The following is a 14,608-nucleotide window of genomic DNA, read 5'->3' as shown; positions in this document are numbered from 1 at the left end:
GATTGAGTTTGTTTTCCTATTTTTGGTATTTGATTATTTGTGATAAGGATCTTCCACTATGATGACCGCCACCAACTTAACAAATTGCGAACCATATATAGCCTGATACAACTAGGGCCATTATGAACTAGTTACTGAGCTACCATTTTAGCTCCACTTGTCTAAGGAAAAACTGAGCTATTGTCATGACCCACTAGCATTTGTGTTGGTAAACATTTTTAGCTCAAAGTCATAGTGTCGTTGACCTTGCTGTTGCTGAACTTGACCTTTACTCTTAAATGACATTGACCTTCAAGGTCAAATCATTAATGTTTGAATTTTGTTTGATTTTATCTATAATTGGCTAGAACTTTGTTATTTATAAATGGATTGTCTTCATACTTAAACTGAACAGTCCTTTGGGTAAGACCTTCAAGTAGTCCAAATTGTTATTTGTTGTCAAACTAGTATGTTTATTTCAAGTTTTTTTATTCTTTGTACATACACTTTTACTATACTTTGTTCTTATCTTTTTTTGTTACTGAATGAATTAACTTCAAATTTCAAATTGTTGTCTTTTCCATTTGAGCATAGAAATGTCTGTTTAACTTTTATTGACATGGTATAACCTAGTTGCAGTTACTCACCATATGTCCAAGCCTCACATAGGTTAGCTAGACATCAATATGGTTAAAATCAGCTTCTTATTAACGCTATGTGGCACCAATAGGAGGTCACCTCCTCACCTAAATTCAAACAGCCAATTGATGGGGCCGCTGGAAAACCAATACTAAGTGGGTAATTTTCATGATTTCGAGAGCGACCATATGGTGTTGCCCATATAGCCAGCGGGTAAACTGGCAAAACAATCTTGCCAATTAAACATTGAGTCTATTATTTCCAGTTTATTTGTTTCAAACAACTTTTTTCTAAAACAATTAACATATTTTACTTATACTGACAGCGATATTTTGATACTTCGTCTGATCTTATTCGTATAATGTTTGATTGCATGGCTAAAAAAAGCTTTCTCGGGAAATCCGAATCGCAGTGAAGGCGAAACATATACAGTGGCAATCAGAAATAACTTAAGTAGATCTGAACTTTTAGTGAGACATATGCACCTGTTATCCCTATACGTCTTTTCTTCAACTACCGTACCCCTATATCACTGTACTATGGAATAATTGTGACAACAAGTTGATACAATTTACTCCGGGAATATTTACATAAAAGTTTTCTGGTGATGGGAAAGTAGAAGAAGGTATAAACCAGAAATAATTAAGTTATTGCTGGAATTTGAGGTGTACTCTCTGCTATCAGATATATCAATTTGGTCTCCAGTATCATCATTTCTGTCGGTACTTGACTCCTCATTTTGGAAGAGTTGTGACTTTTTGAAAATGTTCTTGAAACAGCCAAATTCCCATCGCTATCTTATGTGATACCGTCTCTTTTCACGTAATTATTCGTAAGGTCTTAATACACTGCTCAAGTTATCATCCCATCTTTCTCTGCCATCTTTAGAACAAGTTGTTTACTTACAATATTAATGTGTTGGTTTTCGATGGTCGCTTTCAAATTCTTGGTCTTTTAGTTTATTTCTTGCAGTATATTGTCTAATAACAAGTCTGTTATTAAAGACGTTAAGTAATAGAAAGAGCATCGAAACACGAGGCTATCTGCCATTTGCACGAGGGGGCATAGCCCCCGAGTATTAATCAGATTGCCGAGTGTTTTGATGTTCTTTCTTTTTTGTATCATAGTCAAACATAAAAACACGTTCCCTGTTGCCACAATATGAAACCCCATAAAAAAGTAACCAATGAACGAGCATCTGAATATGATAATTCTCCCGCTTTTCCTTTCTCTGCAGTCACAATAAGTAAACCCCAGCAAAAATGAGCCAATCAATGGGCAGGTAACTAATACCTGCACTCCAGTTAACGCACTGTGCATGTATATGTATACGATTTAACCCTGACACATTTTCAACAGAAATGTCCCCAAACTATGATACAATTATATAAACGTCTTGACCATTTATTATCTTGTCTGTTATAAAAGACGGCAATGCTAAAAACGTCTTGGTCTAATATTTTTTTATAAATTATTAACGTTTTGGCCGTTAGTAACTTGGCCATTAGAATAGCTGGTCGGTTATAAAAGACGGTACCAAGAGCTAGTATGGTGGCCCTTTCAAATTACAGATTCTCATACATGTAAATACATGTATAAAGTTCTTAACTGAGTGTTGGAGAAATCCCACCTGATTTAAGTGATTTGCATATAGCCATACATACATGAATGTAAACAATTTTGTTATGAACATTTTTAAAGATAATATACACATATAAATACAGATCACTGCTATATTGGCGAGGTTTATTTACCAATTTAAACATACAAACAGAGCACTGCTATTGGCGAGGTTTATGTACCAATTTAAACATACAAACAGATCAATGCTATTGGCGAGGTTTATGTACCAATTTAAACATACAAACAGATCACTGCTATTGGCGAGGTTTATGTACCAATTTAAACATACAAACAGATCAATGCTATTGGCGAGGTTTATGTACCAATTTAAACATACAAACAGATCACTGCTATTGGCGAGGTTTATTTACCAATTTAAACATACAAACAGAGCACTGCTATTGGCGAGGTTTATGTACCAATTTAAACATACAAACAGATCACTGCTATTGGCGAGGTTTATGTACCAATTTAAACATACAAACAGATCAATGCTATTGGCGAGGTTTATGTACCAATTTAAACATACTAACAGATCACTGCTATTGGCGAGGTTTATGTACCAATTTAAATATACCATGTATACAAACAGATCAATGCTATTGGCGAGATAATTTAAATGTACCAATTTAAACATACAAACAGATCACTGCTATTGGCGAGGTTCAAGTACCAAACATATACATACAGATCAGTGCTAGAGACGAAACATACGGTACAGATCAGTGCTAGTGGTGAGGTAGACATAGTTACATACAGTTCAATGCTATGTTGCGAGGTTCAAGTACCAAACATACATTACAGATAAATATTTTTTATCTAGCCATTAACGTAAGATATAAAAAAGCAGAGAACCCACCTCTTATAAACGACCACGTTTATAATAGACATATATAGAGAAATAACTTTGCCGAAACTTAATCCTAAAATCAGCTTGCTTTCATATGAGCAGAATTTTCATTGATCATTTTAAAATTACACACTGAAATCTGGGAATCTCATAGGCCATTCTAAAATAAGTAAAATCATGTAATGTACCTTTTTGAAATGGTTTATACATGTGTATATGCTATTAATTTTATTTTTTTTTTAAATTAATCTAAAGGAGTTCCGGAAACTCAGCTTCTCCTTTAGTTCCTCAGAATTTTAAGATCTTTTACTTTCTATACAGTAGTTAATTTTCTCCTTTATTTAAATTACGTTTAACAATGTTTTCTCCCACATATTATTTAAAAAAAAAAAAAAGAAAAAAAAAAAAAAAAAAAAAAAAACAACAACAACAAAAAAACACACACACACAATGTTTATTCGGTACTCTTAGTTAGTTATATAGAGGATATTGAATGAATGTAGGTTTAATACTTAATTAGATGAACAAGTTGCATAAAATCATATTATGCGAGCCTCTGGCGAGCATAATATTGTTTTATTCAACGAGTTCAATAAATTTAGTATTGAATCTACACGAATATAATATTCTATTTATCACATATATAAAATAAGAATGGTAAACTGTTGTCAAAAGTCATTTTTCTTTGACGCGCCTATAGTGTAAGGCGGCTATTCCATTTATACGTGAACAGTGGTCCGCGTCCGTCATCCGCATCCGTTACCGATTCGCTAATGCCGGCTCGCCACGGCGAGCCGGTATTACGTTAGGATTTTACTGAGAAACAACCTAAAACTCCGAATCCATCCAAAAATTTAATCCAAGCCTGGCTTCCAGCTTTCTATAAAAATTTATCTATCAGGGCTAGGATCCAAAATTATTTAGCCAATCAAATTTAATCTTACATAGCGTCAAAAAACCTTCAATTTTCACGCCATATTTAAAAAGCAGCAAGTATTGTTTTGAGCGCAAAGATATTATGATGATTAAAAATGTTTGTTTTCATGAATTCTTTTCAATAAATCATATTAACACTGACTTTTGATTTAGCGATTTCACCTACTCCTCTGTAGTAAGTTTTCGTTTGGTTAATTAACATATCTGTGCATTTTTTTCTTTTTTCTTTTTTCCGGTCATTTTATCTTTTCCGGTATTTAGTGTATGTATTTACTGGCCGGGATCCGGGACGCCCGGACTGGCCGGGATCCGGGATTGTATAAGATATAGAGGAAAAACTTATAAACTATATTTGTGTTGATTATTGTCGTAATGAAAGGCCATTAAACGTTAAGTTTTTTTATTGTATGTAATGAACGTTAAATAAATTAAACTTTGGATATAAATATATTTAGAGCTATTTATCAACAAACTTAAAAATCACAATACTTATAATTATATGCCTAATTAATTGGAAAAATCAAAGACTACATTCTTGAATTGGTCAAATCCCGGGATCCCTTTATGTTTTAATGCGATCCCAGCTTTTCTGAAAACTATATTCTTGAACTGGCCAATTCCTTGGATCTCTTTATACTTTAATACGATCCCGGCTTTTCTGAAAACTATATTCTTGAACTGGTCAATTCCCGGGATCCCTATATGTTTTAATAGGATCCCGGCTTATCTGAAAAACATCTAAGACTGGTTAATTCCCGGGATCCCTATATTTTTAATAGGATCCCGTCTTTTCTGGCTGAATTAATTGACAACTTGTGTTTACTTTAGGACTTTTGTCTGTCACTCATTCCAATACTAAATATCATATTACAACTTAACTTCGTATAAAGAGACATCTTTATGAATTCTACCTATCTAACATTTATTTGGTCATGGTCAAAAGGCCATATAGTAAATGTGCATAGACATAGGGACTTCATTCTATCTGTTTACATGCATATTCATATATACTCATATTCCTCTTTGTTAAACTGAGTGAAACTGGCTTCCATAACTTTATGTCACTTTTATTTTGATGTTCGCTGAAGTCTCTTCAGCTAACAGAACTGTCATTTTTACATTTAAACGCACCCCTGGAAAAAAATTACGAAGCGAGTCGCTACTAGCTTTTTTAAAAGCTAACCTTGTCAAAGAATACGTTGAATCTATTCCTTATGTCCGTTTACCATCCGCTACCGCGACGGCATCCGCGACGTTTCGCAGGATGAGCGATTTTTTACGGACGCGGACAGTCACTGACATGTCTCATCCCTACAAAATGCCTCGAACGAAATTAAATACTTTATCGATTTCGAAAGAAAATACTAAAGAAGTCACCAAAATAGTGTAGGGGAACATATAAGTTTATGATGCAGCAATGACAGATTTAAAAAAAAAACAACATCTGGTCATCGGTTGCTAAAGAGATGTTATTTGAAAACCTAACTGATATTCAATGTTTGTTACCTAATTCTTTGATGTTACAACTGTTTTTGGTATTATAATGAAATTATATCATATTCTACAAATAATTATCCTCTGTTCACTATATTTCAATTAAAAGTATATAGAAAATAACGTACCTATGGAATAATACCCACGGACATGCCCGGACACGGATCACTGACGCGGACCACTGATCACGTATAAATGGAATAGCGGCCTAACGCTAACATTAGCGCGCTTTAACGCTATGTTTATAGCGCAAATGACGTGACGTCAAAGTGTTATTACACTAGTGTAATATCGTCTAGTGTAATACCGTTTTTATTTAATGGCTTTATTACACTCCTGCGCCTCGGTTTATGTGATAAGTTATATATAAGTGATTGATTAATAAAAAGTTTATAATTTTATATTAATGAAATTTTATATAACCACCAACGATGGTTTATTATTCATAAAGCAATTTGTAAATTCTACATCTTGAATACCTCTTATTAGTGTAACACTAATTAGAGATATGATGCACAATTTTCAAAGCAATACAATACTGTTGTACAACTAAATCCTATCGTCTGTTGAGGCTTTTACTCTGATAAAACGTGTGTCCAATTTATACACACGAAAATATTAAATAATATAGCATTAATTCATTTCCAACTAAACAATCAAGCTCTGGTCACTCTTTAACTCGTTTCAATCGAAAATGCAACTATACGTACGTATTACGTAACGCAGTAAAGTAAATATTATAACCCTCGTTTAAATATACAATCCCACTTATATTTAGGGTCACCGTTCTGCGTGATATTTACGAGAATTTATATGAAATAAGCTTATGTTCACACTTAACTAATTAATTAACATGAAATAGCACATGTTTAACGTGGGGCCTATTAAATTGGTGTCATTGTTTTTCTCTGCTGTATATTTTAATGGAAATGGCTGGACCAGGTGCTTGCAAAAATGCAGAATTTAAAACACTGTTTTGTCTCGTTTTGTATTACATATATGTACTTTGACCAAATTAGAATTACACGCCACTCGTGAAAAATTGCATGTGAAATATATTTCAATCTTCAAACATGCAAAACAAACAAATATCCTCTATTTAATTAACGGTGAATGGTAAAATAATTTGATAGACACGTACATTATAAAATTAAACAAATCTTATTGCGTACACCAGGAGCGTACATGTATATGAACTGTATTCACTTATAAATGAAATAATTGATGACAGGTGAATAAAATCAAACAATGCGTGGAATACACGTTTTCTCATGAAAACAAAAAAAAACGTTTTTACTTTAAAAGTATACAAGTATGATCTGGGACAGAAGATTATCTTCTGTTCCAGGTATAATGTAGAAATTATATCGGCCATAATTAATTCTATTAATTGATAGCCTACGTGATCAGTGGTCCGCGTCCGTCATCCGCTACCGATTCGCTAATTAAAGAATACGTTGAATCTTTTACCATCCGCTTCCGCGACGGCATCAGTGACGTTTCGCTGGATGAGCGATTTTTTACGGGCGCGGACAGTCACGGACATGTCTCATCCCTACAAACTACCTCGAACGAAATTAAATACTTTTTCGATTTCGAAAGAAAATACTAAAGAGCTCACTAAAATAGTGTGGGAGAACCTATAAGTTTATAATGCACCAATGACAGATTAAAAAAAAACATCTAGTCTTCGGTTGCTTAAGAGATATTATTCAAAAACATTCAATGTTTGTTACCTAATTCTTTGATGTTATGTACATTAGAATGAAAGTATACAGTATCATATTCTATAAAATAATTATCCTCTGTTCGCTTTACTTCAATTAAACGTAAATAGAAAAAACGTATCTATGGAATAATACCCACGGACATGCCCCGGACACGGATCACGGATCGCGAACGGCCTAACTGTAAGTCACGTATACTGACTCACGAAGGATGTTCCCAATAAATCTATATTTAGCGCTCCACAAAAGGAGTGAGTGTACTGATGAGCTAATTACGTACACTAGAGAACAAATAGAGTTAGTCAGAAAATTGAACAAATTTTAAAGTAATTGTTATAATACAGACACTTTGAGCTTACGAGAAATAAAATTAAGGTTATAGCAGATTTGATCATGTCTATTTTTTTGGTAAATTATGTGTCAAGTAAATTTTTCCTGTAAAAAAACGTCATTCCTATTTGTTCGCTAGCGTATTTTTATGACGACATAGACAAGCCTCTTTCTGACAATACACAAACCAATCATATGCCTTATTTCAACCCACGTGACGCAAATAATACCAGGGTAGCAAATAGAGGTTACACGTAAAACAGTCATAACTGCGGAGTTTTTAAGAAATCGGTTGGAAATATTTTATATTGAAAGGTTTTGGTAAGTGTATTTAAATAATTAATATTTTTTCTTGTCAGATATGTAAATTATTTTCATGTAGTTACATTCTAATGAGAGAAAATCGGTTTTAAACAGCGTCGTGAGACAACAAATTTTGATCGTCGCCATCTTGGCTTTATTCTGTAACAGGACAACACCTTCGATTGTCCGTTAACAGTCTTAATTTTCATATAATTTACAGATTTTACCGAACATGTTATCGTCAGTTTACGTTCAAGCAAGGAGATAGTTTTTTGGGTCAGTAAATTGACCTACTTTTAGGTCTAAGAAACAAAGAAAGTCTGTCTTTGTTATCTTGAATCATCCAGTGCTCAGCTGTTCCGTGTTTGGACTTTGTGGCATGGTGGCACGTTTTCGTGTAATTAGTTTGTTATAATGAAAGAAAACACGTGTTGACGGTTTTTATATACATTAGTCTTCAATACGCAAATAAAAGTGTCTTCTAATAAGTTGATTACTACTACAATCTAGGTCAATAATGATGAACTGTTTATAAATTATGTACATTCACAATGAACTTACTATGAAGCTGGTATACCACAGGCGCTAGTCACATAATCAAATATTTTACATAATCGGTCTATATATGTATATAAAGATATTATATACATATATAGACCGATTATGTAAAATATTTGATTATGTGACTAGCGCCTGTGTGGTATACTGAGTAATTATATAAATTTATTTATAATGTTTTTTTTCTATAAACATAATGAGGAATTTGGTGTGATATTAGTTCTGGCTTCCAAAACTTTATAAGCCGCTCTTTAACATTTTTGTTTTTCATCTGATGCGGCATTAAAGTTTTGGATTAGACCCGTTACGAAACCTAACCAGAATAACAAAAGTTGATTTATTCTTGTTTTTCACTTGCAAATACACTTGACCAATCAATTCTTGTGCATTTTACGATAAAACAATCATTTTAATATCATTCTATACCAATTAAAGTATCAAAATATTAATACCGTCATTAAAATTGCCTATTTAACTGTAAAATATCAATTTACGCCGACTACAGTTGGCCATGACATTCAGGTGCCACGCGAGATCTCGTATGACGTCATTCGCGGGAACAGATTTGAATAGAGTCGTGTACTATATTTAGAACATTTTATTGACATGATTTCGATACTTTAATTCAAGATAATGTTTTTATTTATTTTCATTAATTTTTTAGTACTTAAATACGATTGTATTGAATATAAAAGTCAGTAAATCACCTTTTTCAATACTTTTAAAAAAAGTAATTTATAAAAATATTGGAGGCACATGGGTTCGTAAAGGTCAATCTCGTAATCACGTGATCAAACATTTTGGCAATATGGCGGCCAAGTGCCGAAAATTTTACCTGTCGGAAACTATTAGGTAGTTTATGTTCCTAATAAGATTTTTATTTGTCCATCCTTGGCTTATCAACAGATTATATATAGTTTTATCAAGGTATGCTTTACTTTACTTCATGGCATGTTCGATGAATAAATACGAGCGTGTCAGATTCCTGGCACGATTATTGGTGGACTTTCCCTACGGGGTTATCTTCAGCGTTCACGTCATGTCATAGTATATAAACGGGTACGCTGAAGACCTTAAGCTAGTGTGATATAAGTTTCTTTTGAATTTATTAGATAAAGGAAACTAATGGAAATTCCAGAATTGGGTTTCCCATTTAATCCATTATGTGTTGAATTGCCTTAGTATGTTACAGCACAGGAACTTGAAATTCTATCAATATTAATGATAATATACCCCTATACAGTATTAATAAACACAAGGAATGAAACGCATACAAAACAACGGATCAAAATAATCTATCGGTATACTGTAAAGGGGGTATATTTTGGATATTATCATTAATATTGATAGAATTTCAAGTTCCTGTGGTTACAGACTTTGCTGCATCTGTTTAAGGAACTGCCCCTTAACAATTTCGGTATATCAATTTTAAATGTTAGTTATCTAACATAACAGAGATTGGTCAGACTGCACTAGTGATGATGGCTACATATATTGTTTCAACAAGTTTTTATACTAATAAACAAGGATGTCGGGTAATCCAATAGTCATACTTCATTAAAAAATTTATGCAGTATTGAATAATACAATTTAGTAAATGATTGTTACAAGTTATTTTCTATTTCAGCTTTCAGAGGTAGTGGCACACAAAAAAATTCAATACAGCTTAAAAAAAAACATTATTTCATATAATGGAACAAAACGATCCAAATCTCCCACCTACAACATTCTGTCGATCTGGTTGTGGTTTTTATGGAAGTGAATCTTTCGAAGGCCTCTGCTCCAAGTGTTATAAAGATCAGATTAAGCGAAAGAACCAGAGTTCTTCGCCAGTGAGTTCAGCTGGGCGCGTGAGCCCCGCATCATCTCTTCAAGGTGAGAAGGAAATCAACTGTGTGAGCCAGGCACTGGCTAAAACTAATATAGGTAAATCTGCATGTGTGTACACCTCCTTCCTCTGTCTATCAGTGTCTAAACGTATTTCTCCTATCTTACTCTCTGCTTCATAGCTTTGTTTGTTTTTTCTTGTTTGCACTTCTCCTCTTTCTCTCTCGTGTTATTTCCTCCTAGTCCTAGTGCTTTGCTTGTTCAGTTTCTCTGCAATTTGTAACCCTTAACCTTTCATATAATATTATCAATTATTCAATATATATTTTTCTCTGTTTAGAAATTAGACTTTAAGGATTATATACCCTAATGTAAATTCTAAATTTAGAATCGTTTTTCTTCTGACATTTTCCTTATTATTATTACATTGGAAGCCTATTCTCCAGGGGTTACATGCTTTGATCTGGAGTTTGAATCCCAAAACAGAGCAGTTGAATATGCAGGTAATGGATCCCAACCTTTATGGGTTTCTCGATAGCAATGGGTTTGAACCATCTTATTATTCTTAAGCTTGAATGAACTATTTGATAAAGAATTGGAAAAATTCCATGTTTAGTATGTAGTTATTGCCTTGTCAGAAGCTGGATGTAATCAATATTATAGTAGTTATATTTATTATCACTTATACATTGTACTATTATATCTTTTTAATTAAATTCCCTGTCAACCATAACAGATCAATTTTGAAGGCATATGTATGTATGGAATTTTTTTGTAAAAAATATCATTTACATGAACAAATTACAATCTTGGGAGAAAAATTGAATAGGTTTTAAAAAATTTCCATTTCTTTTTAAAGATTTAGATACGGTCATCATACCATGCTAAAATTTCCAAATTAACTTATTAAGAAGGCATGAGTGGTTGAATAGTGCATTTAACCAGCATATTTTACAGAGGATGTACACTGCAGCCTATATTAATAGAAGCTGGTCATATTTTAGTTTGTAAATAAGTAGCTTATAAAAGAGAATGTCAGATTCTCTATTTTTGTGAACAATGCTTATAATGCTTTGGATAATGCTTTTGTAAATGGTATAAAATTTTGATTGATAATTTTGTTTGTTTTATTTGTGTACTATATTATATATACAGTGCTCTAGATAAGCCTGGTAATCAAAAATTGTTTTTCAAAAAAAAAAAAAGACTTGAAATTTAAAATCCTGACTAAAATGAATTCAAGTATTAAAAACGAATTGGGATGAAATTGCTCTATTTCTTTCTTTTTTTCCCTCTAAATATTGGGAATGTCTTAAAAATGTTTTAAGAGATTCTGCAGCAATAACTGTAAACAAAGGCATGCCTGATGAAATAACATGTTACACAGGTAAAAACACTTAATAGTGCATTAATAGTCGGCATTTTGAAAATTTTGGTTAAGGGCAGATAAACATTGTGATATGTGACTCAATTCAAACAAAAACAAACAAAAAACTAATTGATAACAAAATTGAGTAGGGAAAGAGCAGGAAGACAAATTAGCTCAAAAAAGTTGGTAGTTGTAGTGAAAACTAAATAAATAGTAATTGACCCAAATCTTTTCTAGAGCACTGTATAGTAATCCAGTGTGATTAATCACAATATATGTTTTCACTGGTTTTACTTCTCATAGAAAATAATCTATAATTTCCTTTGCTTGCCATATATGATAAGGTATTCTAATCTTAAGTTATATTTTTGTAACTATAGGCAATGGAATATTGGGAATTTCTTAAAAATGTTTTAAGAGATTCTGCAGCGAGTCTTATAAAAAAAACCTGTTTCATTGTAAGTAAAGAAAATACTACAAGTTATTATCTATAGCTAATTTTGAAAAAGAACTCCATATGGACAAAATAAAAGTTTTAATACATAAAAAGATGTATTTGTATATATTTATTATTATTGTTCTTAAATTAAGGGTGTGTCCAGGAATCTGGATCTGATAGATCCTCCTCCTCCACATCAATCACTGTGACAAGCACCACCCCCTCTGTAGAGACGGCCACACCTACTATACAAGTTCCAAATGTAGACAAAGACAGCAAAGAGAAGGAGGAAGGAGCAGTTGGTAAGATTTTGCTTTCTTTTATAGATGCTTCCTCAAAGCAATTATTAACCCCCCTGGCTGCCATCATTAGTTTATATGCCTAATGACCAGGTCTTTCATAAATTATCTTCATGAAAACTGAAAATCTTTAACATATTGGTGCGAAAATAATATTTTCTTTCATAAATATACTTAGATTTTTGTGTGATTTTCACATTCAATTTGAGATAAAAACCATTTAACACTTGATTTTTGGAGATATTCTGCCAAAAATTCTTGGAAAGTAGTGTAAGTAGATCTTTGATTTTGCACTCCAGTTATTGATTCAATCATCAAATATTACACAATTTTCTTACAAAGATATTTCCAGTACTGTCATGCCAAAACAAGGCTGGAGAACTTCCTGATAATCTATAATAATTAACATATTCATGTAAAATGGTTTTATTGGGTGTAGAAATGGCAAAGGAAGGAAACCAAGTTAATTCTAATTTTGATGTGTTTAAGGCGGGAGCGACGTAAGTGATATAGCAGGCACATCCCCGGACACTTCCAAAGACAAGAAAAAGAAAAACAGATGCCATACATGCAAGAAGAAGGTTGGACTCACAGGTAATACTGAATAATGTTAGAAATATTGTTTAATTTTGAAGGTAATTAGAATTAAACTTTATAATACTTGAAGGCTATAGTTGGGATGGTGTCTTTGTCCTGTTATATAAACTTCCTAGATTGAACTTACCTTGTGTTTTAAAATGATTCATAATTCGGAAATTAATCACAATACAAATTTGTGATAGTTTTGCAAATTTACAAAGGAAACCATGTGTTGTAAAATACTTTCTTCGTCTTTTTTTTTACAAACACGAATGTGTTTCAAAGGTGGCATTGGAACATGAAATGTAATGTGTAACCACTTGTTTAGAAACTCTTTTAAGAGATATAGGGAAATCAGTTCTTGTATTGTTTATATGACTAAAAAATGTTCGCATGTTAAATAGGAAGAAATAAGATTTATGTTTTTGGTCTGTTTCAGGTTTTCAGTGCCGCTGTGGGGGGATGTATTGTAGTTTACACCGCTATTCGGACAAGCATGAATGCACTTTTAATTATAAGGAAATGGCCCAAGAGCAGATTCGTAAAAATAACCCTGTGATAGTTGGAGAGAAAATTCAGAAAATTTAAACACTTGGCGGCGAAGACTATATTATCACTTGTTATGAAATAATTGCTGTATGGTTTCTTTTTTTTTCGTTTTGACAAAAGTATATTCAAATATATATATATTACATGTATTATTAAGCAACATTTTTTTAATGATGATGTTTTTGATTTAACATTTTTCCTCCTGTTTTTTTTTCGGTGTTAATTTTTTCTTGTTTTTAGTGTCTTAGAATACAGAATTGAAAGATTGAGTGATATTTTATTGTGTCTCTTTACCTTTTATATAAAATGTATAAATGTTGCTTCAAACAGGGGTATAACTGATGTTCACAAGGTTCAAATGAAAAAAATTGTCTAATTGAATTTGAATATATTATGTATAATGTCCTACAAAAGGAGAAAATAAATCACAGTGTTATAAATGCACATTTTCTTTGGTCAGTATTTTTTTTAATTTCGTGATATAAATGCATGATGTTTATTAACTTGGTGTATTTTTATGATTAAATTGTTTGATAGGGATATTGCACTGTGGCTTCTTTAATGACCATACAGTCTGATTTGAAATAAAAGGATTGTCCAGAAGTTAGTAAGTTTATCTGTATGATAAAGGTTTATGACTATAACATGTGCAATTGTAATTTACTGTGATACTAAAGGGAGGTAACAATATATTATGTACTCTTCACTGAAGAAGGTAAGTAATCCATTTTCATTTTAAACTAGAACATTGGAAACCAGTAGGCATTAGTTGTAATTTGATATTCTGATTGGTTGATATTTTTACGCATTCTGAAATTGACCAACCATAAGCTTTCGTATGGAACTGGTGTAAAATTTTCAGTGCAGTTCTAATGTTCATTGATAGCTTCTGATAATTTTGTCACTCTGACATGTCTGACATATGTTTAAATATTATTACATTTGAATAATCTTCTGTAACTGATTCTCTCTTAAATTGAAGAAAAAATTTACCATTAGGCTCTTAACCTGATCTTGGGAAAATTTTGTAAATGCATTGACTTGAAAAGAAAAATGAAAACTCAAAAAAAAATGTTTGCTGATGTATTTAACCTGCATTAGTTTAGA

General features: G+C 32.3%; 1 protein-coding gene across 2 annotated transcripts; it reads left to right on the top strand.

The window, feature by feature from the left end:
• The first annotated feature begins 7,740 nt into the window (after positions 1–7,740).
• Positions 7,741–13,947, top strand: LOC132716098 (AN1-type zinc finger protein 6-like). Of its 2 annotated transcripts, none has more exons than XM_060699272.1 (5): positions 7,741–7,899; positions 10,067–10,314; positions 12,227–12,376; positions 12,863–12,967; positions 13,392–13,947. In XM_060699272.1, the coding sequence occupies exons 2-5, from the start codon at positions 10,131–10,133 to the stop codon at positions 13,538–13,540; spliced, it is 588 nt and encodes a 195-aa protein (XP_060555255.1). In that variant the 5' UTR covers positions 7,741–7,899; positions 10,067–10,130; the 3' UTR covers positions 13,541–13,947. The 2 variants fall into 2 exon arrangements, with proteins under 2 accessions (XP_060555255.1, XP_060555254.1); XM_060699271.1 differs by having other exon boundaries at positions 10,067–10,365.
• Positions 13,948–14,608: the final 661 nt, after the last annotated feature.

Source organism: Ruditapes philippinarum, unplaced genomic scaffold (genome assembly GCF_026571515.1).
Source record: "Ruditapes philippinarum isolate M1 unplaced genomic scaffold, ASM2657151v2 ctg579_1_1_1_1, whole genome shotgun sequence".
Classification (NCBI taxonomy): Eukaryota; Metazoa; Mollusca; class Bivalvia; order Venerida; family Veneridae; genus Ruditapes; species Ruditapes philippinarum.
Note: the sequence above shows the minus strand (reverse complement) of the source record. Positions and strands in the feature narration are given on the sequence as shown.

Bases quoted from the DNA above. Each gene is read 5' to 3' on its own strand.
- LOC132716098 (XM_060699271.1), top strand. From the start codon at position 10,131: ATGGAACAAAACGATCCAAATCTCCCACCTACAACATTCTGTCGATCT. The intron at 12,377-12,862 runs GTAAGATTTTGC...GATGTGTTTAAG, and splicing joins GAAGGAGGAAGGAGCAGTTG to GCGGGAGCGACGTAAGTGAT. The intron at 12,968-13,391 runs GTAATACTGAAT...GGTCTGTTTCAG, and splicing joins GAAGAAGGTTGGACTCACAG to GTTTTCAGTGCCGCTGTGGG.